This window comes from Rosa rugosa, chromosome 7 (assembly GCF_958449725.1).
Source record: "Rosa rugosa chromosome 7, drRosRugo1.1, whole genome shotgun sequence".
NCBI lineage: Eukaryota > Viridiplantae > Streptophyta > Magnoliopsida > Rosales > Rosaceae > Rosa > Rosa rugosa.
In genome coordinates this window covers 9,988,989-10,014,537 of record NC_084826.1, presented here as the reverse complement: position 1 = coordinate 10,014,537, position 25,549 = coordinate 9,988,989, and the positions used below count along the sequence as shown (strand labels likewise).

At 43.0% G+C, this 25,549-nt stretch overlaps 5 protein-coding genes and 1 non-coding gene across 6 annotated transcripts; 4 read left to right on the top strand and 2 right to left on the bottom strand.

Moving 5' to 3' along the window:
• Window positions 1–973: 973 nt before the first annotated feature.
• LOC133721232 (uncharacterized) lies at window positions 974–3,658 on the top strand. The gene is made up of 6 exons (XM_062147786.1): window positions 974–1,543; window positions 2,059–2,143; window positions 2,360–2,538; window positions 2,676–2,733; window positions 2,840–2,878; window positions 3,320–3,658. The coding sequence occupies exons 1-5, from the start codon at window positions 1,412–1,414 to the stop codon at window positions 2,854–2,856; spliced, it is 471 nt and encodes a 156-aa protein (XP_062003770.1). The 5' UTR covers window positions 974–1,411; the 3' UTR covers window positions 2,857–2,878; window positions 3,320–3,658.
• A 1,669-nt stretch (window positions 3,659–5,327) lies between these two features.
• LOC133721233 (uncharacterized) lies at window positions 5,328–5,984 on the bottom strand. The gene is made up of 2 exons (XM_062147787.1): window positions 5,597–5,984; window positions 5,328–5,493 (listed from the first exon to the last, which is right to left on the bottom strand). The coding sequence occupies exons 1-2, from the start codon at window positions 5,928–5,930 to the stop codon at window positions 5,477–5,479; spliced, it is 351 nt and encodes a 116-aa protein (XP_062003771.1). The 5' UTR covers window positions 5,931–5,984; the 3' UTR covers window positions 5,328–5,476.
• A 615-nt stretch (window positions 5,985–6,599) lies between these two features.
• On the top strand, window positions 6,600–6,671 carry TRNAP-AGG (transfer RNA proline (anticodon AGG)). Its single transcript has one exon. It is a non-coding gene; the product is annotated as a tRNA-Pro (tRNA).
• Window positions 6,672–8,828: 2,157 nt separating this feature from the next.
• On the bottom strand, window positions 8,829–11,458 carry LOC133721786 (putative receptor protein kinase ZmPK1). The gene has a single exon (XM_062148511.1). The coding sequence runs from the start codon at window positions 11,393–11,395 to the stop codon at window positions 8,984–8,986; it is 2,412 nt and encodes an 803-aa protein (XP_062004495.1). The 5' UTR covers window positions 11,396–11,458; the 3' UTR covers window positions 8,829–8,983.
• A 6,567-nt stretch (window positions 11,459–18,025) lies between these two features.
• Window positions 18,026–19,378, top strand: LOC133722801 (uncharacterized). Its single transcript, XM_062149667.1, has one exon. The coding sequence runs from the start codon at window positions 18,026–18,028 to the stop codon at window positions 19,376–19,378; it is 1,353 nt and encodes a 450-aa protein (XP_062005651.1).
• Window positions 19,379–19,446: 68 nt separating this feature from the next.
• On the top strand, window positions 19,447–22,402 carry LOC133722800 (uncharacterized). Its single transcript, XM_062149666.1, has 4 exons — window positions 19,447–19,812; window positions 20,272–21,029; window positions 21,501–21,798; window positions 22,367–22,402. Exons 1-4 carry the CDS (start codon window positions 19,447–19,449, stop codon window positions 22,400–22,402), a joined length of 1,458 nt encoding a protein of 485 aa, XP_062005650.1.
• Window positions 22,403–25,549: the final 3,147 nt, after the last annotated feature.

Sequence of the window (25,549 nt, the reverse complement as noted above, 5' to 3'; positions counted from 1 at the left end):
TGATCAAACATAGTAACAACTGAAACTTTTTTGATTAAGTCGATAACGTATATGAACACATGTCAACTTACTAAATTAAAGCATCTGACACGAAATCATTAACTAGACAACACAACACAATGCATTAAATTTATATGGTAAACTGTATTATCTAACGGTTTAACAGAATAAAATTGCTTTTTATTAAATGGTTACCTTGATTTGTCATATGAAATGACAAACGAATAAAACAAAATAACACGTGTGACTTGTCGGTTAACATAACATGCATGTCAAAACATTACTTGTCAGCGTATAACAAACTTCATCGGTCAAGAAATCAGTTGGCAGACAGCGTAACGTGTCAATCTAATCATACAACTTTACGGGATAAAAGTCATCTCATTTAATAATTATCCTAATTAACAAAACGATAACAATATATTATACAAAAAAATTAAATCAAATCAAATCAAATACAATAATATATGAAACTAGTCTATCTTAACATTTCATTGCGCTATCCTATTTATATTGTTCATGCCGCTTATAACATCTTTTGTATGAATCACCTCATTTGATAAAAATACTTTCAAATGCGAAATTATAGGAAGTAAAGGGGGTGGGAGAAGACCCATCTCTATTTTGGTCCGACAGGATAAAAAGATAAGGTTTACAAAGGCTTGGCTCTCTCTACTCCCTCCCCCTATGACCATGTACTTCAATGGGGTGTCCCAATAGACTAGTACCAAAGGGAAAAGTCAGAAAAATAAGGTCAAGTAGGGTAGGGTGGTTATTATCCACTTGGTTACTCGTGGCAGTAATATATTGGAGCGTGTACAGAGGACCCACGTCTCCACGTGGCGGCATTCTGTAACACTCTCGACAGTCGACAGGTTGAAGAACCAGAAACAGAGACGTAAAAGGAAGAAAGCAGAGGCCCTTATAAATCATAAAATAGAGTGAGTCTGACACGAGAGAAAAGAGAATCACAGTACGAGATTTTCAAGTTTGATGAGAAATAAAAAATAACAAAAAATAAGAGAAAATAATAAGGTGGAAAATTTTGAATTGGGTAGGCGTCGTTTTTGGCTTATAAATTGGGTGGGAGCGACGGTTTCGTTTTTACTCGATACCCTTTGATTTTTCACGTGTCCTTCCCCCTTTTCTTTGTTTTTCTATTTGCTCTCTCTCTCTCTGTGTTTCTGTGTGTCGCCGTTTCGTTTTGTTTTTGTTTTTCAGCGAAACCATTTCCAGGGTCCGTTTCTTATTTATTAAGCTTCTTCTCGTGACGGTGCTTCTGGAATCTGTGCCTCTATATAAACCCACCAAAAAACTCTGTTCAGGGCACAAAACACAGAGAGAGAGAGAGAGAGAGAGAGAGAGAGAGAGAGAGGTTTTTGGGATTGTGAGAATTATCAGAGAGACAAAAATGGAGGGAAGAAAGCCAGCCGGGTCGTCGTCTTCTTCCTCCACTTCTGAGCTGCTTGGGTCCAAAGACTCATCGTCCTCTTCATCTGGGATTTTCGGGGCCATTTTCGCGCCTCCCTTGAACTCCCCAAAGGTATTGCTTTATATTCCGGAATTGGTTTTATATTTTTGGTGCATATTTGATTGTAATGTTTGATTCTAATTCAATTTGGTCGTGTGATTGTTATCCCCTGCATTTGAGGATTGTAGGTATTTTCTGTTCTGTTTTGTTAATGGGGTTTGAATATTATGCCTGTTTCGGATTGAATATAGCTGAAAGCCATCGCCTCTGTTGAATCGTATTTGTTTTGTTATTCTAAAATCTTCATGGGGTTTATCAATGTTTTCTCCCAAATCTGGTCGAGGTTCTCAATCATGATATACGAGTCATTTTTCCCTTTTTACTTTTTATCTGAATTGGGTTTTAATGATTAACACAAGATTTGCAATGAGGGCTTACATCGGGTTTTATTAGCGGAGGGTTTTGAATTATTTAATGCAATGGGGGTGCATGTATGTTGTTTTTACCATTTTTGTGTGAATCGTATACATTTGTTTATTTTATGTTGTACTAGATTCTGAGAAAGGCTTGTTTTGGCGTTGATTTAGGTGCTAAGCAGGGAATCTCTGCGTTCTGAACTCACTAGGAAAAAGATCACTGATCAGCCGTTGAACTTCCACTCGGCAGAGCCAGGTTTGCATGGCTTTTCTAGCTTATTGTTACAAATCAGAATTCGGAAATATAATTTTTTTCCTAGGCCTGTCTCGCTTCCATTGTTTTGATTATAGAAGAGTATCCATTTAGTTCTGGTTTTTGTCAAATAGCTACCCGGTCCTGTTTGTTCAGATGTAGATTCAGTAATTCTCGGCTTTATTTGTCTCTGAAAACTGTAACTTTCTGTTTGTGCAGGTACTTACTATAGTGGCAAAGAAGGTGAGGGTCAGAGCACACGGAAAGAGGACATGAGTTCCTACTATGAGGATCAGAGAGTGCAATCACCATGTCATCTCAGTTCATCAATCTATTATGGTGGGCAAGACATCTATAATTATCCCCAGAATAGCCAGAGCACTGGAATTAACTCTACGGTGAGTTTTTTTTTCCACCCCCCCCCCGGAAACAGTACTCGACTATAGTGTAATGCAAATAAAGAAAATTCTCATTCATTAATACTACGGAAATTCCATTGCATTTAAGATGATGATTTATTTCATATTTGTTTCAGTTCAAGAAAGATGGGACTGACGACGATGGCACTGCTTGCAGAGGAAACTGGTGGCAAGGTAAGAAACTGAAATTGTTTATTGTAGAGGTTCATTGATAGGGCTTTTCGGAATCAAGCTGTATTATTCTGACATTGCTTTTTCTGCCAACTTTCTACATTTGTAGGGTCTCTCTATTATTGAGTCTCTTGCCATCCTCATCCAGGTAAATTTTCAACATTTACTAGGAACACTAGATGGAGATTTCCTCTTCTTTGGCATTTACTTCCTGAACTACAAGTTTGGTCATTCTTTATAGAATCTCAGTCTCTGGTTTGGCATGCTTATTTCTTAATCAACTGAAAAGTTATTAGTTCTAATTCTGTCGTTCTTTGAAGTATAAAGTTAAATTCTATCTTTCCTGCTGAACGAATTGCTTTACAAAAAATTATTGATTACCTTTGGTGGTTAAACTCCGTGATGCACTCCTTTACCTAAACACATGAATTTTGATTTGAAGGAAAGATGCTTAAGTAGCATAATGGATTCTGTCTTGAATAAATTCATTTACTCCTGCTAATAGAATATTATTCCATGTTTTGGTGTCTTTCGTAGTTTGAAGTTGATGTAACGAAATAGTTTTCTTGTTTGCAAATATTCCTTGCAGGCATAATAGGAAATAGATCGAGTAGTAGCAGTAGCAGATCGTTGTGGAAGCTGGTTTCTTTTCTTTTCCTCCGGTCAAACAGCGATCCATATGAAACCACAGTTAAATGTGTATGCATCTTCTTTAGGTTCACTGTAAAGAAAGATGTAGTACTCTCTCTCCTCTCTCTATCTCCTTCTCTCTCTACATGTAAAATGTTCCGTTTAGTATCCTCCATTTCTCATCAACTGCTATCATGTAATGTAGTTGGAGATTTGGATATGTAGTCACTACAGTTATGCTCATCTCTGTATGGTTGAACTTTTAATGTCAAGGCTTGGATGAATGGTTTTTCGGCTCTCTTCCATTGCACACTTCCATTTCAGTTTTTCCAGTTCTGATGCGCAACGAGAAACTCTCGGCACAGCCGCCGCATCTAAGCTTAATTTTCCTAATTGAGAGGTCCTGTAGGACGTTAGTCTGGCACAGTGGCACTACTGCTTATCCCTACAGTTTCTTCTTCTTGACCTCAATCCTGACATCCCAAATTTTGAAGTGCCACGCACTACTAACTACCAAATCACTCTTCAAAGTCGGTGTGGCCCAGAATCTAAAATTATCTTGGCAACCTGTCAAGGTGCATGACCTCCAAACTGTCCTTTCAATTTTCTTATCCGAGCTTAAGATTGTCAGTTGAGGTTATTCCCCTATCCAAATATGACCTATGGTTGAAACCAGTCCTTATCCCATGTCTGGTGGGATATTGCTTTCTGTGGTAGTTTAGTTTGGTCGTTAAAAGAAGCAATGTAGGTGTGTCATTTGAGGAGCATAAGATTCAAAGGTGGGTCTGATTCTGATGTTGCTATGAATCTTTGTCTGTAATGGTTCTTGTTGTCAATCTATGGCTTTGCAATTCCAAGCTAATATTCTCCAGAGTATTAAAGCGTTCAAAATGTAAACTGTTTTTTGAGAAAATAGATAACTTCATTCATTTATTCATGGCCAGAAGGCACGTACATCAAATGTTGTCTTACACCAAAATCATAAATGGTATAAGCTACCAGACAAAGGACATGTGACCTCACTGTTAACACATTCGCTCACTTATTGAGCCTAACCACAAGAAAGAAAACCCACCCTACCAACTTCCCATGAAGTAATAACCTAGCCGCCTAGAGACCTCAATTGGTGTACAACTAGAGAAACTAAGATGAAAGTAGTAGAAGACTCAACTTCTAGTATTAGGCAAGGAAACCTGGAAAAGCCTAAAGCTTTCCCTTGCCCTTGTCGCTAGGGCTGGGATCAATACCATGCCAGTAACTGCAGGGTAAGAGAGTCGTAAAACAGCGACATTCGGCTTCTTGCTAGGGCGATGATTCTTGTTCCTACTCCCAAGTAGCTTGCCCGACTTCTTCTTCAACATCACCAGAGTGACATCCATCCAAGTACAAAGGAGGTGAGCCTTGAAGGCCGTAGGGATGACCGGTCGACAAGTCAGAGGCTTCCTAATCAGAAAAGATTTGGAAGACCGACGAACAGGGCCGCCACCAATTCTCCCAAGATCAGGAGCACTACCTCCCTCTGCAAGCACAAGGGAGGCAGCACAACTAGCGGTGATAGCATCAATGGAGAGCATGTGGCTGAGTGAGGGTTGAGGGTGAGAGACGTAGAGAAGAAAGCTAGGAGAAGAGGAGGCAAGGGCGCCGTAGAGAGCTAGGGTGAGAGAGAAAATCTCTCCTAGGGTTTTTCTTTTACTGTAGCATCAAAATGTAAACTGTTGTAAATTATTCGATTAGTCACTGTTTGCGGTGTGCATCACCAATGTAAACTGTTATAAATTATTCGATTAATCTACCTTATGTTACCAATGTCTCAATACTCCAAAGCATTAGAGTAGAGAACACCTTTTAATTTTGGGTTTTAGAGTACAAGATCAAGAGCAAATGAGGTAGGTATCAAAAATAGGAGAAAACCATTATTCAAGCATTGACCAAAAAAAAAAGTTATTCAAGCACATTGAGAGTTCTCATACCGAAACTCCATATTTTGTTATATCTTTCATATGATACAAGCTGCTAGCTTTATTTGCCAAATTACAAGCAGTACTCTCTACTTGTTTACACTAGTAGCCAACAGCTCCAATACATGGCCTCCTACACAACCTTTCTTTAGATCCCATCATGGAAGTGTATAACCTGCAACATTAGCATTGTGTTAGTAGGGTTCAGTAATTTTGAGTTTGAAATAGACAGTATGATAACATCACATGTCACGATATCATAAGGATGAGGTAGTTACCTCCACACTTGTAACCGACTGGGCGGTTGGCAAAGTTGCAGCGTTTAGGAATGGTAATGGCGATTTCAGGCTTGACGCCGGAGCTCTTGGCAGTGTCGGAGAGCAGAACAGAGCAGAGACAGCTAGGGTTTGCCCCTATTCTCTTCACTTGCTTGCAACAACCATCAGATACAGCAGCTTTTGCATCTTGTGCAGCAGTTGCACAAGGGGCAAGGTTCATTGCCTCCTCATCTGGAGTCGATTTTCCACATGGGCTCGCCCCATCAACCCCATTGAAGCTGATAGCCACTGCAAGCAATCCCAGAATGCAAATGAACTTCATTGGAGTCTCCATTTTTCAGAATGCTCAATTTCTAATACTCTGTATGATCTCACAATGTTGTTATGTTTCAATGAGACTGGGTTTTTATAGTTGAATAGGAGCACAGAATGTGGCTTCTCCAATCACCCACTGAGTACTAATGGAGCTAGCACTAGAAGCAAGCAGCTTGTTTTTAATTAGCACTTTTGGGTGCAGAAATTGGTGCGAGGGTTATGTGTTTCACTATACTCAAATTTGGGTTGGCATCTTCTATATAGACATCATTGAGGTGTAGCCATTAGTGACAGTGAAGAACCTGGAAACTCTTATATTATTGAGACACCTCACCCCAATTGCCCAAAAATCTTTTACCAACCATGGGAGGACCTCTTCCTTGTTAAAACGTGTAACCAACTTGCACACTAGAATGATCTTCTAGACAAAACCATCTTTGATCCACTAAACCAGAAAACTCTGTTCTTGTAATTAATCTCAAGACGATACAATTTGCAAGAGGTGCTTCCTGCAGTACAACTTCCATTAACTGGAAACGATTAGTTGTAGATAGTCATGTGGTTTCTATTGATATTGAAGCCTCTTGCTATGTAGTAATATGCAGGAGAAAGAAGTAACAAAGTAAGATCTTATGAAACTCCGTAACTTCTATATTTCACTATATTTTTTGACACAGATGGCAAATACGGGCATTTGGTCTAGTGGTATGATTCTCGCTTAGGGTGCGAGAGGTCCCGAGTTCAATTCTCGGAATGCCCCATTTCAATTTTTTTTTCCTTTTAGTTTTATCCACCCAGATTATGCAAAGTCCTTGTGAGGCGGTCAACTGATGCCGGTGCTTTCCAAAGAGATTGTGGTGATCAGCATTAAAAGAGCAACATTTACAAAACCAAAGAAATTAGCTTCATTTAATTACTACAGGAACAGAAAGTAGTAAGAAATATATAAGTTGCTTGTAATTTCAATACTATGAAACTTGCTCGTCCCAAATATCCTCGACCCAGCTACAATAATCTGCAAATCAAAGTTGCAGTTCTTACACAAACCGCAGAAATCCACTCACCATTTTACCGTTCACACTATTTCTTTCAATTTTTTGTTGTAATTCTATAAAGATACAAAATTTAAGTTATTAAAGACAAAATTTAAGTTACTAAAAAGAGAAAAATGGAGTGTAGATTGTAAAATAGGGAGTGTAAATTTCACTCCCCTACTTTAACTGTTCAAAAGTTAAATCAACATTTAAATATCATCTTTGCAAAAATACATTGTTAACAAAAATCATTTACTTATTTGATTGCATCAAACAAATGAACAATTACGGTGAAAGTTAACAGTCGAATGAGTAAACGATTTTTGTTTAGAATGAATTTTTGCAGAGATGATCTTTAATGATTGATGCAACTTTTGAACGGTTAAAATATGGATTTAGATTGTAGACTGTATGTAAATAAGAGAGAGTTTGGATGCTCACATACATACTGGTTCGGATGCAAGTATTTTCCTCAAGTTATTGTGTATTTTTTTGCACTTGATAATTATGAAGAGACTACAAGAATATGAGATATCTACCAGAGCCGGGAGAGAGCAATGCAACAACTGTTGTCGAAACGCCACGCTTCTACCATAGCCGTCCGGCTGTCCCTACTAATGACAATGCTGTGGTTCAAAATAATTATTTTTTTAATTTAATTACAAAATAAATGTATGATAAACATTCCAATATCATTAGTTCATTACACTAAAGGATCTAGAGCTTTCTTGTATGCTAGATAAAATCATATCTTAAACTACTCCATTATGTGTGAGTCACGCGTCATGAAAATGTGGAAGTGAGGAGGATGATCCAAATAAGGATATAGATACAGAGATGAAATGTTTAGAGCATACATCAAATTTGACACTTGAATGCAGTGAGATTGGGGATCATAGGTCACTTTCTAGTTTATAGGAATTTGCTTGCCACTTGTGTTTTAAGTCTAGTTGCCAAGTTGTGAAGTGTGCCTCAAGTAACCAAGGTTGCCACCTTAGAGGGACACATGCACAGACCGCTTAACCGACGATACATTTTCTCCTATGTATAACAGATTAACAACCTCTTAGCAACCGCTTCCGCCTTGCCCATAATGCCTTCCATCCCTCGGAGAAAGACTTGGGTACTACTATAGCTTTGACAAGTATTTCTACCATTTTGAAACACACACTAGTGTCCACCTACAACCTTATCAGATAGGAAGAGAGAAATATCCAACATTAGTAATGGGCTTAGGTCAGGCCCAATAGACCACATAATATTCAGCATCTCAACAGTGGCGATCACAAAAAGTTCTGGCACTTTGATTTTCAGCAATGCTTATCACTTGGGTGACTTGGCCACCGGAGGCGAAGGCAACACTCGTAAGATATGGGATTTAAGAATAAGGAATTCCATATACATTGTTGGACACTTCAAGCCCATATCACAGGTCAAGTTTGAGCCTCAAGATGGACACTTCTTGGTAACTGGTTCGTATGTTACTACAGCAAAGATATGGTCAGCCCGAGAATTTAAGGCTGTGAGGACACTCGTCCGCTAAAAGGCTAATTGCTGAGATAGCTTTCTCTAAGGCTGGAGTTTCTGATGCTGTCTCCAGACATGAAGCGAAAGTTACTTCTTTGGATGTCTCAGGAGATGGTTATCAGTTTATCACATTGCTAGTGTTTCACATGCCCCAACCATTTAACTATGATCCCGTAGAACCAATAAGGACCAGGATGCAGGACAGGCTGATTTTGCAGAAGACCAAGCTTCGACTTAAATTTTTGTTCACTAACTTGATAACTAGAAGCTGTCCTACTCCCAATGCCCCATAAAGGTGAACACAATTTTTTTTTTTTTTCACTTCTTTTCAAAGTAAAACACATTTGAATGTGCATTTTATGAACCATGTTGCATACTTGCATGTATCACGAACTGCGGAGCATAAATAATTTTAGCATGAGTTATGTAAAAACACATACGAGATTTATTCTTCACACAATATAGCTAAAACAAACAAAGAAAGAACATGTAGCGTAAATGATAATGACTTCTAATGTGAAGAATGAATGTAAGATTCATCTTCACATTCTAGCAAACTTTTTACCACTGAATCCATTGTTGGTCTTTTGCTCCTATCTTCCTCCACACAGGCAATGCCAATTTCAACCATCTTTGCTGCTTGGTTCCTGCTGAACTGCCCTTCTAGTCTTGGATCAGCAACATCCTCTATCAACAACTCTTCCCCTTGTTGAATTTTCCTTTTGGCTTCCCTCACAAACTTAGTAAGCTCTGCTTCTTGCTCCTCTTCAATATCCTCCAGCACCCAACTTGTAAGTCGAATGCCCTTCACTATCTCCAGGATGACCACCCCATAACTGTAAACATCAACCTTTGCAGTAATTCGAAGGTTCATAGCCCACTCCGGGGCCATATAACCTTTTGTTCCTCGGATCTGAGAGAACATTGAAATGAGCCTATCTCTCTGAGTTAGCTTTGCTAGCCCAAAATCTGCAATCTTTGGCTCAAAATCACTGTCTAGGAGTATATTTTCAGGCTTCACGTCACAATGTATAACCCATTCCAGACATTCATGGTGAAGATAGGCTAAACCCTTTGCTATCCCTAGTGCAACTTTATACCTCTCTTTCCATCCAAGTAAATTTGAGGTGAACAAGTGCTTGTCCAAAGACCCATTTTCAACAAACTCAGAAACCAGTAGTCTCTGCTTATCTTCCGAGCAAAATCCCCAAATTCTCACTAGATTCATGTGATTGATTTTGCCAATTGTGCTTACTTCTGCCCAAAACACATCTTCCCCTTGATGAATATCTGCCAATTTCTTGACAGCCACTACTCTTTCATCCTCCAGAACACCCTTATAGACAGACCCTGAAGCCCCTCTTCCCAGCTCTTCCTGGAAGTTTTTGGTTGCATTCTTGAGCTCATTGAAGCGAAACCTTCTAAATTGACTTGAAATCACACGATATCCGACTTCCACAGGAGTTACAGCACTACCATGTCTTCTGAAAAGTAGCCACCTACCTGATACTATAAAAAGAAACTCAACAGCACCAACTGCAAAAGCAAAACTATACAGATATACCCATCTCACCCTTTTACCGGTAGTGCCATACATTGCAGGACCATTGGTCTTGCATGGAATAGAGGCATTGGAATATTGGGGTTTTGATGTATTCACACTGAAACTCACAGGCATTCTCAAGTATATAGTGTCCCAAAAATCCGGAGACTTGTAGCCATTGAAAAGAACACTTTTGGTGTAACACCTCCCTTCCCCATTTAGCCAATAGCTAAATGCCTCACACCGGCAATCCCCCAAGCAGAGCTGTCTGCAATCATCAATTGAAACTGCTTCACTAAAATTGAGATCAGATCCATAGAAATTTACTTGCGGAATCTGCACGAATTTCTCCTCTTGGGACTTCGAGCATGTACGCTTGAATTTAGGCTTGCAGCCCAAGTTCAAGTTACTTGCATCGACTGCTTCATAGCCAGGAGGACATGAACACTTGGGTGCTGGAGTATAAATGCAAATCCCATTTCTCCCACAAATTCCATGAACCTTACAAGGCTTCGCCATAGCTTGCCATGTGATCACCCACAATCCCGTTGAGCTATTAAGACTATAAAGTCTTAGATTTCCATCATAATCCATTGTCAACCGCCTTTTCACTCTCGAACCCATGTCGATAGCACTGAACTGCAGTTCATCACTAGAAGAAAAACTACCAAGTTCATCTAAAACAGCAATTCTACTACTATTGACAGAATATCTACCATTCTCAGACACACTATAACCAGGGTCGGGCCAATACAAGCTTGAAATGTCAGGACCATCATACATCAACTTCAAAACATTATCATTATCAAAATAGAAATTGAAATATCCAGCACCAAAATTCCCTCTTCCTAAATTCGATACCAGAGTGCTGCTTTTTGTAAATGGTTGGTTTGGGAGGAGAGTATCAGTGGGAAAATCAAAGCTTTGCCACAGAATTGTACCATTTGGGTCTTTCAGAACAAGGCTGCCAGAATTCAGAAGCTCCGCTCTGTCAACACCAGTGGAGCCGGTGCTGGTCTCCCAGATTATGGTTGTGAAATGACTGAAATCCACATGATTAATCAAGACCATGGAGCCATCTCGACGCAACGAAACTCTGGATTCCAGGCCAACGGGTCTGTCTCTGATAGCCATCCAAACAACGGTTTTATCTTTGGAATTTGTGAACCATATGGAGAACCAATAGGCATTTCTACCCGGTACCCCATAGAATCCACACGTAAATGATTTGTCTGGGGAAGTTAGCAAGTCTGAATGAGCATTTTTCACCAAAAGCGAAGAGCCTCTGTTCAGGGTATTTGCGGTTGCAAAACAGAGGGAAAATACAAACATAAAAAAACAAGTCAATTTTGAAGATGAAACAACAGTTTGGTGTGCCATTATGGTTTCAGGGAGCCTGGTTTTAGAAGGAATCTTGTCTTGGTGACCAAGACACTAGAGGCCCTCTATATATAACCATTATAGGTGCTTGATTGACAGTAAAACCCTGTGAACAAGTTCAAGATCACTACGTATGAAAAGAGGAACATTATACTTTTCTGTTCATCACGACATGCTTCACCTCTTAAATATGGGTTTACCCTGACTTCCAAGTCTCCACTTTGACGGTTGAATGTGCCTCATTTTCCTAACTTTCCCCGTTTTAGAATAGGAAGTTTCTTCACTCTCTGTGGAGATGCTTCGGAGTTTATTCCATGCATGGCTAGTTTATTCAGACGACGAATTGCGGATACATCAATTTTTCCAAGATGTCAAGTACATGCAGAAACACCCTTGCACGCAACCTGGGGTTGTGCAAAATCGGTTGTGGTGATGGAGAGGGTGGGTTTTTATTCAAAATTGATGGCTGGACATTTTACATCTTTTTCGTCGTTTATTGAATTTGCTCTTAATAGTTTGACTGTTGATGAAATGAAGTTGTTGGTAATTTTATTATGGGGCAATTGGAAGGAACGTAATGCTGTTGTGCATGGTGAGTTAGAGAAGACACCCGAGGCTATTTTTTATAATTGCTGCTCTATATGGGAAGGGTTGTTGGCGGTCCAGAGATCAAATAGAGTGGAGGGTGGGTTAGCTCAAGGTAGAAGAGCATTACGATGCCAACCTCCTCCATATGGTATTTGGAAATTAAATTGTGATAGAGCTGTCAGTGGGGATAGATTGAATGTGGGGGCTGGAGCTATTATAAGGAATGAAAGAGGTGATCTAGTGGGAGCATGTGGTCAAAGAATTACTCAGCGACTTTCTCCTCTAGCTACGGAGTTGTCAGCTATTAAATTAGGCCTTGAATTGATGCAAGAGAAGGGATGGAGGGGGTAATGGTAGAGACAGACTGCTTGCTTGCGGTTCATATGTTAAGCAGGGAGGTGTCAGATTGTTATGCAGCAGAGGGTCATTTGGTTGCAGCGATACAGGGGCTGACGGCCTTGCTGCAAGTTCCAGGCATCTGTTATGTCCCCAGAGAGCAAAATTCGGTTGCTCATGCTATTGCTCAATTTGTAGCCCTGAAAAATGGGTGTTTAGTTTGGTTGGGGGTTGGGCCTCTTTGGCTCATGCATATCATCGATGATGATAAATCCGTAACTAGTAATGATGTCAGGAATGTGTGTCGTGGCATTAGTACCACAACCGGTCATTCTGGTTATTGTATTACTATCTAGTGATTGATTAATAAAAGTATCTTCTATTCTAAAAAAAAAAACAGGACAATAGGAAGTGAAAATATGTTAATCACAACGAGTAAAACATGTCAAACTTTCAGATCTGTGACAATCATTTGGTATAGGGCATTGCTTGGCTCCTATACATCATGCAAAGTCGTGAACGTTATTTCCTCCAAAAATGTTGTAGAAACTAGAAAGTATGCTAAAACAAAATATTGCAAAAAAAAAAAAAAATCTTCCAATGTTTTGTTTTAGTATACTTTTTGTTTATTTTTCCAAAAAAAAAAATTGTACTATTATATAAATATTTTTCATAGCAATGTCTATTCTTTCTTTTGGATCTTGAGCACTGAGTTCTAATATCAAGTTGGTTTTCACTTTTCAGAAGAAGATAGTGTCTGGTAATATGGAATGTTTTTATTTTATTTTTTATTTTTAGGAAATACAACAACTCTTTTATTGATCAATAAAATCATACATAATGATTTACCCCAATAGGGCCGACAAAAAAATCGTTACTTAAACAACTCTACCTTTTTAAGAAACACTAAACCTCATCCAAAAGCAGTGTTCTAATACGCGGCCGCCCAGACCGCCTAGGCACTGGGCGGCGGGTCTCCGCCGCGATTAATACCAAATCGGTGGAGGTGGGCGGTGGGGATTTAGGCAGCGGCCTAGGCGGACGATTAGGAGCTTGGGCGGTGCTCGGCGGGTTCGGTTATATATAGGATTAAATTCAGTTTAGTCCCTCGAACTTTAGGCCTAAAATCACTTTGGTCCCTGACTTTTTTTTTTAATCAAGATGGTCCCTGCACTGCCAATTTCCATCAGCCTAGTCCAAAATTTGACTTTGACTCTAATCGTGACGTCATACGCTGAGTTGGCACCGACAAGCATGGCCCACTGTTCAGTTTTTGACTCTTAGTTTGGACGAAATGTCCAAACTACCCTCTTCTCCTAAATCCCACAACCCTCTCTCTAATCCTAAAAACCCAGATCTCTTTGCAGCTCCGCTCAACCGCCACCATGAGCGCAACCCAATCCTCCTCTCCTACCTCACTTCCTGCTCTCAATCCTCTTCACCATCAAAACCAGTCTCCGACTACACTCTCTCTTTCTCTCTGTTCTCCCTCATCTTCCAATCTCCCCAAACCCACCATCTCTGTACTCTCCAGAGGCATTCCCACCACCACCCAAACCATCAAAACCATATTTCACTTCATCTTCGTCACCCAAAATCAAAATCATAAAAAGCATCCAATCCAACCCGACCTTGTGATAAAACCCAGATGAGCCAGCTTCAAATCACTGCAAAATCCAGCAGCAGAAACCAGAAATCCACACCAGAAGAAAAAAAAAAAAAAACCAGAAATTCACATCAAATCCGACGACCCTGTGATTGAAATTTCTGCAGTTCTTCGAAACGGTGGACGGCCACGACAGCAACCTCTGCAGGCATCTCCGCCTCATCACAAACACCCTCCCCCTTGTCACTTCTTAAACCCGTCAATTCACAAATCAAACACACATCCATCTCAGATTACCAAAAACCCATCAAAAATTTCCAAGCTTTCAACAGACCCAACTCAGATTATCAAAAACCCATCAAGATTATCACATGAAATAAGAAAACAAAAAACCATACCTGAATTTTATGAGCAAAAAAAAAAAAATCACAAAACTCACCAACCATACTAATAAAATTCAAAATCAAATCAAATCATGAATGAGTGAACCTCTATAATCAAAAGCAACCCAGCTCAAATCACAAGATGCAGTGAGAATTAGCACCAAATTGGAGCTTGTTTTGCCGAAAATCGAAAAAAAAAAAAGGGTTTTGGGATCGCAAAGGGTGAGGGGGAGAGAGAGAGAGATAGAGGCTTCTAGGCATCGCCAGACGACGTGGAGGCTGGGTTTGACTCGTCGGAGACCGCGGAGCATGGTTGTGGTGGAGGTGAGCATTGTGGTGCTTAGAGACCAGCGGTGGAGGAGAGAGAATTCTAGATTTACTTTCTCTTTCCTCGAACTCTCTCTCATACAGAAACCCAGCAAAATTTGCTTCACAATCTGTTCTCTTCTGAGCATTCTCCCGCTTCCCGGTGCATCTTCTGGGCGTCGTCGATGCTGCGCCTACCTACTTGAAGACAAGCGGTGGTGTTTGGGGATGTCTCGCTTCCTGAAGCCGCTGATATGAGTGGAGAGGTGGTGAGTGCCGCTATCGTAGTCGACGGAGACATGCTTCTGGAAGAGGACATGGGTTGGAGTTATTGTGTTGTGATCTAAGGCTGAAGAGGACGTGGTGGAGGAGGGAGGGAAAGGGGGAGAGAGAGAGAGAGAGAGGAGGAGGAGCTCTCGGGTTTCAGGAAGAGAGATGAACAAAAGAGTATTAAGGGGTAGTTTGGACATTTCGTCCAAATTGAGAGTCAAAAACTGAATAGTGGGCCATGCTTGTCGGTGACAACTCAGCGTATGACGTCACGATTAGAGTCAAAGTCAAATTTTGGACTAGGCTGATGGAAATTGGAAGCGCAGGGACCATCTTGATTAAAAAAAAAAGTCAGGGACCAAAGTGATTTTAGGCCTAAAGTTCGAGGGACTAAACTTAATTTAATCCTTATATATATATATACATACATATCCTATCCAGAGCGGAGCTCCGCTTTGAAATTAACGTGTGAAGTTTGAGTTTTGGGTCACTTTTCGGTTGCATATCCACATCTCGACCGTTCAGTTTTTAGGTACTAGTGTATAGATTCTCTCTGCAAATTTTCAGCCAAATTGATGATCGTTAAGGTATCTAACTCGCTTAAACCAATGGACGGACTGAATCTGTCAACCTGAACCGTACTAGCTTTAAGGCAATTATCAATGCCTTAACGATCATTATTTTTGCTGAAAATTTGTAGAGACGATCTATACACTAGTACCTAAAAACTGAATGGTCAAGATGTGGATATGAGACCGAAAAGTGACCCAAAACTCGAACTTCACACGTAAATTTTCAAAGCGGAGCTCCGCTCTGGATAGGATCTGTATATATATATACAGGGCCCTTCTAGTAAGGGATCCATTTTTTAATGTTTTCTAGGGATAGGGTATTAGACCAACTTTTCGATCATATTTTGGCATCTCAACTGTTCAGTTTTTAGGTCCTAATGTGTAGATCACTTCTGCAAATTTTCAGCTAAATTGATTATCGTTAAGGCATTCAAAATGACGATTTAAGATTATAAGTATGAACGGTTCAAGTTTGATAGATTTGGTTTGTCCATTGATTTAATCTAGTTTGATACCTTAACGATCACCAATTTGGCTGAAAATTTGCAGAAATGATCAGCACATTAGGACCTAAAAACTAAACGGTTGAGATGCCGAAATGTGATCGAAAAGTTGGTCTAATGCTCTATCCCTAGAAAAGACCAAAAAAAGGGATCCCTTAGTGGAAAGGCCCTCTATATATATTGTACATACTATGGGAGTCTTCACTAGATTTGGCACTATCGGCTGGGACCCATCGGTACTCCCAGGTACTATGTCATGGGCCGGGTTCACGACCCACCATGGCGGGGCTCATATGGGATGCCACCCCGGGCACCCAGGGCCCGGGGCAAGGCCAGCACAGCTCATCTAAGTGCACAACAAGAGGGCTGATGTGGCATCAGAAGAACAACCTGTGTCCCACATCGAAGATAGGGGAGACTACTTTCCTATGCTCGAGTATAAAGGCATTAGCACAACCACCTTTTACGGGTAATAACTCATTCACCCACTATTTATATAGTTCATTGTGTATATTGGTATCTTACTCAGGCATCAGAAGGGCATAAACCGTCCGGTACGGTTTATCCCTCTAACGCTGTGCTCTTGATACAGGATCGAGGAGCTGAATCGGTATCTCTCGAGATGTAGCATTATGTGTGAGGTACCCCGGGAAAACCACCAGAAACATTGGCGCGCCAGATAGGGGTCTAGAATCATGACCAAGCCGGAAGAAGCGGCAGGTGATGGTAGAAGTGTCACCCGAGCACTAATATTCTCTCCTGGTACATCATCAGCAGTGACACCGGGTATCGGAGATGTGCATGGTCTTGGATCCTTGGACCCGCAGAACACAGAGGACCCACCGGTCATCGAAGACCAAGTGACCCCGGTATCAGAGCTGGAGTCTATGCGAGCAGAGATCGCAGCCTTCCGGGAACAAGCCAGGATCGATCGGGAAAAACAAAGAACCGATAGGGAAACGAACCTCCTTTCGCAGCAGAGATTGCAGGAGTTGGAAGATGAAAACACCGCACTGGCCCGAGCACTGGACCGAAGGCACCAGCATAATGAGGCACTCACCCAGGCCCTAGCTAGGGCATCCCAGGTAGCAACAGATGTAAACGCTACCCCAGTAATGGGAGGCACCAGCCTTGCTTCATCCCCTCCTACGGGAAGCGGTCGCCGAGTGATCCGAGTACCGGTAGACTTGTTCTCGGAAAACCTGATGCATCTGCCACCACTACCATTACCACAGCCAGTTCAAAGTGAGCCACCGGTAACCGATCCAAACACGGCGTTACTCTAACAAGTGAGCAACTCCTTGCATGCAGGGCATGCAAGGGTAGAGGCAGCAAAGAATAGGGACACCTGGCGGCCCCTGACCACTTACGAGGACCGTCCAGGCCCTTTCACTCAACAGGTCAGAGGCGCCATTCGAGCAAACATATCAAAGCCACTAAAGATTGACTATACGGGAGTTGGGGATCCGTACCAGCACCTACAGGCTTTCCGCTCACAAACCAGCGCCAAGGGATACACGGATGAGGTGTGTTGTAATATGTTCCAGGAAACATTGTCAGGGGAAGATTTGAGTTGGTTCTACGAACTGCCGGCCGGTTCTGTAGGGAACTTCAAGGAGCTCACGGACAAGTTCGTAGCCCGATTTATCTTACGTACCGATAGGATGCATACCCCAAAGGGGCTGCTAAAGATTCAACAGGAGGAGAATGAAACTTTGAAGTCCTTCATTAACCGATGGCAGGCGGCTACCGCTAAGTGCCGGGACCTTAACAAGGAACTGGCTGAGCTGGCTTTCAGGAGGGGCCTAAGGCGCGGAGAGTTTCTCTACGGAATTAACCATCACCCCCCCGGCTAGCTATGATGAGCTGATGGCTACGGCCATCAAGCACGCTCAAGCCGAATTAGAAACGTACGGGGATAACGTCAGACCAGAGCTAAGGGTCTCCACCCCGGCCCCGGTGGTCAGGGATGAGCCACGAAAAAGGGAGTGGGTACATAATCAGGACCGATCACCCCACAACTCAACAAGATAAGCAAGGAGTCATCATCCAGGTCTAGCAGTTATATGACCCCACAGCCTCGCCGGGAAGAAAGATCACAGCAAAATCAGCGAACACCACCACCACCCCGGTATGAGGTATTTACTGTCCTCAACGCTTCGTACGAAACTATATGGAACGAGAACAGAGATGAGATACCTGGACCACAACCAAGGAAGTTCCCGAAGAGTAAACTTACCCAGCAGGATACCGGAAGGTTCTGTACGTACCATGAAGACGCCGGGCATAATACTAACCTCTGCATGGCTTTAAAGAATACGATCGAATCACTAATTCAGAGGGGCAAACTTCAGCGGTACCTACCCGCTAAAGAAATAGGAGCTATCGACGTATACGGCCAGATATTCACGATCCACGGTGGAGGCCCAAAGGATTTACCTCCCCGGAGGAAGAAGCGAAATTCCAGTTTCGGCCACCTGGAAGTGTTCAATTTCAATTTTCACAAGGCCCCACAACAAGACGGCGACACTAGGTGGAGATCCATCACGTTCCTGCAGGAGGAAGAAGCCGATCTGAAGATGCCTCATGATGATCCGTTCCTGATCACGCTCCAAATGGACCACTACATAATGTCCCGGGTACTTGTGGACACCGGAGCCTCGGTTAGCGTATTATTCCGCGATGCATACAAAGCTTTGAACAGAGGAAGGGCCAAGCTGTCACAAGATAATGAGCCCCTCATTAGCTTTTCAGGAGATATCGTCCAGCCACTCGGGTCAGATTACCTATCGATCACGATAGGAGAATGTCCAAACTGTTCAACCATCAAAGCAGAGTTCATTGTCGTCGACTGCGCCTCGTCCTATAACGCTATCTTGGGGCGACCGGCACTCTGGCGTTTGAAGACATTCATCGCAGGACACATGCTCATGATGAAAGTGCCAACTCCGGTGGGAATAGCGACCATTCTGGGTGATCAGACTGCGGCAAGGCAGTGTTATTCTTTGACGGTATCTCGGGGCAAGGGCAAGTCAGAAATGTTGCCCGTGGTCACCAACCCTCTCACAGACCGGTACGAAGATCCCAGAGATGATACAGACTCGGACGACGAAAGGCCCGGTGCCGTGGAGGAAATCAAAGAGATTGTACTATCTGAGGAGTTCCCGGACAGAATTGTCAAGATAGGCACCAAGTTGGCTCCGGCTATCAGAGAAGACCTAATCTCGTTCCTCCGCTCCAATGCATCTGCTTTCGCCTGGTCATACAAAGACATGCCCGGTATACCAACTGACATAGCCATGCACAACTTGAGCATTGTTCCTTACTCGGCACATGCACCACGATCCCGTATGACTATACAAATCTCAACCGGGCATGTCCCAAGGATAGCTTCCCGCTCCCACGAATTGACCAACTAATCGATTCTACTGCTAGGTACCGGTTACTCAGTTTCATGGATGCGTTCAGTGGGTACAACCAAATCCGAATGAACCCGGACGATGAGAAGCACACCGCTTTTACCACAGACAAGGGTCTTTATTGCTACCAGGTCATGCCCTTCAGATTAAAGAATGCAGGTGCTACTTATCAGCGACTTGTCAACTCCATGTTTGTAGATGTCATTGGGACCATCATGGAGGTATACGTGGACGATATGTTGGTTAAAAGCTTAACCTCAGAGGACCACGTAACCAACTTATCAATTGTTTTCGCAATCATATTACGCAACGGTATGCGGCTTAACCCACAGAAGTGCATTTTCGGTGTCGAAGTCGGGAAGTTCCCTAGGTACATCATCAGCCACAGAGGAATTGAGGCGAACCCGGAAAAGGTGCAGGCCATATTAGACATGGTATCTCCCACTTACCGGAACGATGTCCAGTCCCTTACAGGTAAGGTGGCCGCCCTGTAAAGATTCATTTCAAGACTCACGGACAAGTGCACTCATTTCTTCAAGTTACTGAATACCCAACACGTTGAGGTAATAGCTTAGTCCGCAGAGCACGAGGCTGCTTTTCTCAGCCTCAAGGCATACTTGGCAGCGGTACCTCTGCTATACAAACCCATACTCGGAGAAATGCTATACATATACCTAGCGGCATCCTCGACCGCCGTAAGCTCCGCTCTGGTCAGGCGGGACTCCGAGTGTGAGTACCCGGTGTACTACGCAGGAAAAGGTTACACTGGTGCTGAATCCAGGTACCCGGACATTGAAAGGATAGCATTGGCCCTCCTAGTGTCGGCCCGGAAGCTAAGGCACTACTTTCAGGCACACTCAATTACTGTTTTCACTAATCACCAATTGTGGCAGGTTTTGCAGAAGCCAGAGACATCGGGGAGATTAATTAAATGGGCCATCGAATTGGGGGAGTTCGACATCAAGTACCAACCCCGGACAACTATTAAGGGCCAAGCATCGGCATATTTTATATCTGAGTTGATCCCCTATAAGGATCCATCCCCGGGATCACCTGAACCGCCAGCCCCGGACCCACCCCAACCAAGCACTTGGCGTTTGTATGTTGATGGCGCATCTAACAAAAAGACAAGTGGCACCGGTATCCTGCTAATTAGCCCGGACGACCAAGTCTACAAGTACGCCCTCAAGTTCGCCTTCAAGGCATCGAACAATGCCGCAGAATACGAGGCACTCATAGCAGGTCTACAGATCGCCCGGGAACTAGGCGTCCAGCACCTTAGTATCTTTAGCGATTCTCAGTTAGTTGTGAACCAGGTCAGCGGTAACTTCGAGGCGAAGGAGCCCCACATGTCTTCTTACCAGGCCCTAGCTCGGGCACTGGTTCAGAGATTTACCTCTTACATTTTCACCCAAATACCGAGAGCAGAGAATGACAAGGCAGACGTCCTTGCTAAGATCGCGGCAACTTCTCCAAGTCCTACCTACGAGGCTACCAAAGTCGAAATACTAGAAAAGCCAAGGACTTCTAAAACGGTATCAGAAATCTTCACGGTGGACCACATCGCCTCCTGGATGGACCCAATCCTGAAATACATGGTCGACGGTCTAGCCCTGGACGATAAGGTCGAAGCCAGGCGACTCCAACTAAGGTCAGCTCGATACACGATCATGAATGGAAAGTTATACAGGAGAGGTCACTGCTTCCCTAATCTGAAGTGTGTGACACCAGAGGACGACCATAAAATAATGAAGGACATACACACGGGTGTATGCGGTAACCATGCAGGGGCCCGGTCTCTTGCACACAAGACCCTAAGGGCAGGATACTTCTGGCCAACCATGTCAGCCCTAGCCCAAACAATATCGAGTTCTTGCCACAAATGCCAAATGTATGCCAACATCCCAAGGGCACCGCCCATCGCTCTCTCCATACTCCTGGCACCTTGGCCATTTTGCCAATGGGGCCTGGACCTAATTGGTAAGCTTCCCACAGCAGTAGGACAATTCAAGTACGCCATTGTAGCCGTTGACTACCAAACAAAATGGGTAGAAGCAGAACCTCTTGTCTCTATCACCACGGAGAAAGTCAAAAACTTCCTATGGAAAAACATCTACTGCAGGTTTGGAGTCCCGGACACCATAGTCACGGACAATGGCACCCAGTTTGACAATGATGAACTAAGGGCTTACACCGAGAACCTAGGCACTAGAATCCTCTATGCATCCCCGGCTCACCCCCAGACCAACGGTCAAGTCGAGGCTATCAACAAGATAATCAAGAAGATACTGAAGAAGAAGCTTGATAAAACCAAGGGTCTTTGGGCTTCTAAGCTCCCGGAGGTTCTGTGGGCTATCAGGACCACCGCGACTGAGGCTACCGGAGAGACCCCTTTCTGCATGGCTTTTGGATATGAGGCGGTTCTCCCCATTGAAACACAAATCCAGAGCCCCAGGATCGAATACTTCGACGCGGGTACAAACTCAGAAGGCCTACAACTCGATGCTGATTTACTCGAGGAACGAAGGGATGTGGCACACATGCATAACTTGGCAAACAAGCGGAGGATAGCTCGTTATTACGATGCCAAGGTACAATCCCGGACACTGAAGTTGGGGGACTGGGTCATGAAGCAGGTCTACCCAGAGCCCCGTGGGCTGGATCCATCCTGGACAGGCCCTTACGAGATCATCGAAGAGGTAGGCCTCGCAACCTTTTAGATCCGGGACATGGACGGAGTAGTTTCCCGGCATCCATGGAATACCCAGCGCCTACGGTACTATTACGAGTAGCTCCCGGAGCATCTTGTCCTAGCTCACTACAACAGAAAGTCTTTTTAGCGACCAAGTTTTTTGCGAGGAATTTATTTTCCTCAGTAAATGTCACTTTTTACGAGGAATATGTTGATTCCTCACTAAATGTCATTAGGTTTTCTGCGGGAAACATATTTTCCTCACTATACACCTCTTTTTACAACGAATATTTCAGTTCATCACTAAAGGTGACCATAAATTGGTCTCCTAAATCATCATGTTATTACCGAGGAAATAAGAGACTTCAATGAGGAATTTTTTCATTGCGAAAAAGACATTCAACGAGAAATTAACAATTTTGTCGTTATTAGTTTGGCGGAAAATTATGTAAAACCCGCCAAATTCAACAACGACAAAACTATGATTTCCTCGCTAACAGTCCATGTTTTGCGAGGAACTATTTCCTCGTCAAAAGAAGCATTTAGCGAGGGAAATACACTTTCATCGTTATTTGTTTGGCAGAAAATTATGTAAAACCCGCCAAATTCAACGATGACGAAATTATGGTTTCTTCGCTAAAAGTCCATGTTTTTTACGATGAACTATTTCCTCGTCAAAAGAAGCAATTAGCGAGAAAATAAAGATTTCGTCATTATTTGTTTGGCGGAAAATTATGTAAAACCCGCCAAATTCAACAATGATGAAACTATGGTTTCCTCGCTAAAAGTCCATGTTTTACGATGAATTATTTCCTCATCAAAAGAAGCAATTAACGAGAAAATAAAGATTTCGTCATTATTTGTTTGGCGGAAAATTATGTAAAACGCGCCAAATCCAACGACGATGAAACTATGGTTTCCTCGCTAAAAGTCAGTGTTTTGCGAGGAATAATTTTCTCGTTAAAAGAAGCCATTAGCGAGGAAATTACACTTTCCTCATTATTAGTTTGGCGGAAAATTGTGTCAGACCCGCCAAATTCAATGGCGACAAAACTACAGTTTCCTCGTTAAGAGTTCTTGTTCTGCGAGAAACCATTTTCTTGTAAAAAATAAAAAAATTAGCGAGAAAATAACGATTTTGTCATTATTAGTTTGGCGCAAAATTGTATAAGACCCGCCAAATTTAATAGCGACAAATGTGAGCATTCCTCGCTAAAAGTCTCATTCCAGTGACGAATGATTTCCTCACCCTTTATACATTTAGCGATGATCTAATTATTTCATCATTGCAAGTTTTGGTGGGGAAAAAATGTATTTAAGGGAAAAAATTGGCTATATGAAAAAAAGAGCGGGCGCTTTTGCTTTTTGACCATACAGTTATGGCAAGCTACCCATCGGGTACTCATTCTGTATCAACCACCGTGTGGTACTTGAATGGAAAAATGAATTATTCAGACCATTTCTAGCATTTTTTTTTACCTACACCGGGCATTCCCGGACATAGCTATTGTCAGTTACTCTATTCTGGTAATAAGTGATGCAAGTAAACGCTTAAAACGAGGTATAAAATCCTAGAAATTTTAATTCCTTTCCAATTCCCATTCAAGTTCAAAAAATTTCCATTCACAAAAAACCTGGACTACCAGGCAAAGGAATTAAGCCATTGTTCAAGGCAAGGATAATTTCTACTAAAAAAAAAGTGATGATTATATAAATATCTATTCCCTAAACACTACTGCTCACGAGCGGTACTCTGGGATCCACCGGCACCCGCTTTGGCTGCAGCCTCCTGCTCTTTCCTTTTCTTCTCAAGAAGTCCCCGCTTGAATTCTGCTTCATCCAGGTACCCGGCTGCCACCCACTCTTTAAACTTCAGGATCACGGCTTTATCTTGGGCGGAAACCAGCATATCAAGGAGCTCTTGGGAGCCTTTGTACTCAGCCACAGCCTCATGCCTTTCCACAGGAAGGCGCTCATCCAAATGATCTGCCCTCGCCTTCCACGATGTGGCAGATTCTGCAGCTTCTTTCTCGGAGTCCCGGGCACTCCCTAGCTCGTCCCTGGCCCCAGCAAGTTCACCCTCAAGCTCCGCGATCCTCTTCTCAGCCACTTCCAGCTTGGCTACCTTGGGAGTTAGGGATTCTATCTTCTTTTTCAAAGAATCCCGTTCCTTCTCCAGCTTCGCCTTCTCCCCATGAAGATAGGTCACTTGCCTGGAGAGATTGCAAACCTCTTCCTTCAAGTGAGTATCTTCCTCACTAGCGTCGATCGCGTACACATTGAACAAGGCCTAGACAAAAAAAAAAAACAAACCGTTAGAACACATTACTAGTGCGGCCAAGTAATCGAATGACTTAAATAAAAAGTCCAGTACCCGCATCATGGATTCCCGGGCGAGACGCCGATTTTACTGGGGAGAATTGTCCATTGCCCGAACCCGGTCAAGATCAATGTCTTTCAGGTCGCCGAGCATTGAACGCACGAACTTCTCGCCCGCAACCCCGTACTCGTTCAACAGTTGCTTAATGGGCTTCTTGGGGAGTATCGGTATTGCTGGAGACAAGAGCCCAAGAGACTGCGACAGTTCCTGTCCCGGATGGCTATGCTTATGCCTCTTCGATTCCGACCCTTTAACATCCCGGCCGGTATAGGTAACTTCATGTTTATCCCCGCTTCGATGGTAGTGCCTGTGGGACCTTTTCTTCTCACCGGGAAGCAAGACATCCTCGCTTCCAGCTGACCCGATGGACCGGGAAGAGATAGAGCCAGTTACCGGCGCCTTCCCTCTTCCTGTATCAGCAATGGTGACCACGTTGCCGGCAACAGGCTGCTTGACCTGGGTTACGGGAGCTTCAAGGTCAGGCTCCCCGTACCCTCCATCAGCAATCTCCAGTAGAGCTTCTTCAACGGAGTGGCTCGTAACCTTCGACGCCAAGTCAACGTCAATGTGAAGGGCGTCTTCTCCCTGGCTCATCAGCATTTCCATCAACTGGTTGTCATCCATCCGGTCGTCCTCCTTACCTTTCCAGGGTTTCCTCTTCGGCGCTTTCATTGCAAACAATTTGACAAGTTAATCATCAAGCACAATATATTTATATGCGGGTATCAACAGAAAGGTCACCCTCACCAGGAAGTCTCCCTAGGCCTAGCCTATCTAGTATCGAGTATCGGATGAACCTATAGGAGCTCCTCTCCTCTTCACTCCATACAGCGTATACCCTGGCTATTCTTTTTCTTTCCACCTCAGACAATGAATAGGACTGGTCCCCGATAGCTTGAAAGGTACCCGTCAGGTGCCACTTCTTATTTTTAATCTGCCACCGCCCTACAGCAAGAAATACTTTATTCCTCCACCTTTTGCTTTGAGAAGTGGGCATATCGGTCACCAGGGGCTCGTAGTCCCGAGAAGCAAACGTCACGGTACCCTGACAAGCATGTTTCCTCGAGTGGAGAACCCTGTACACCGCTCAGAATTCATT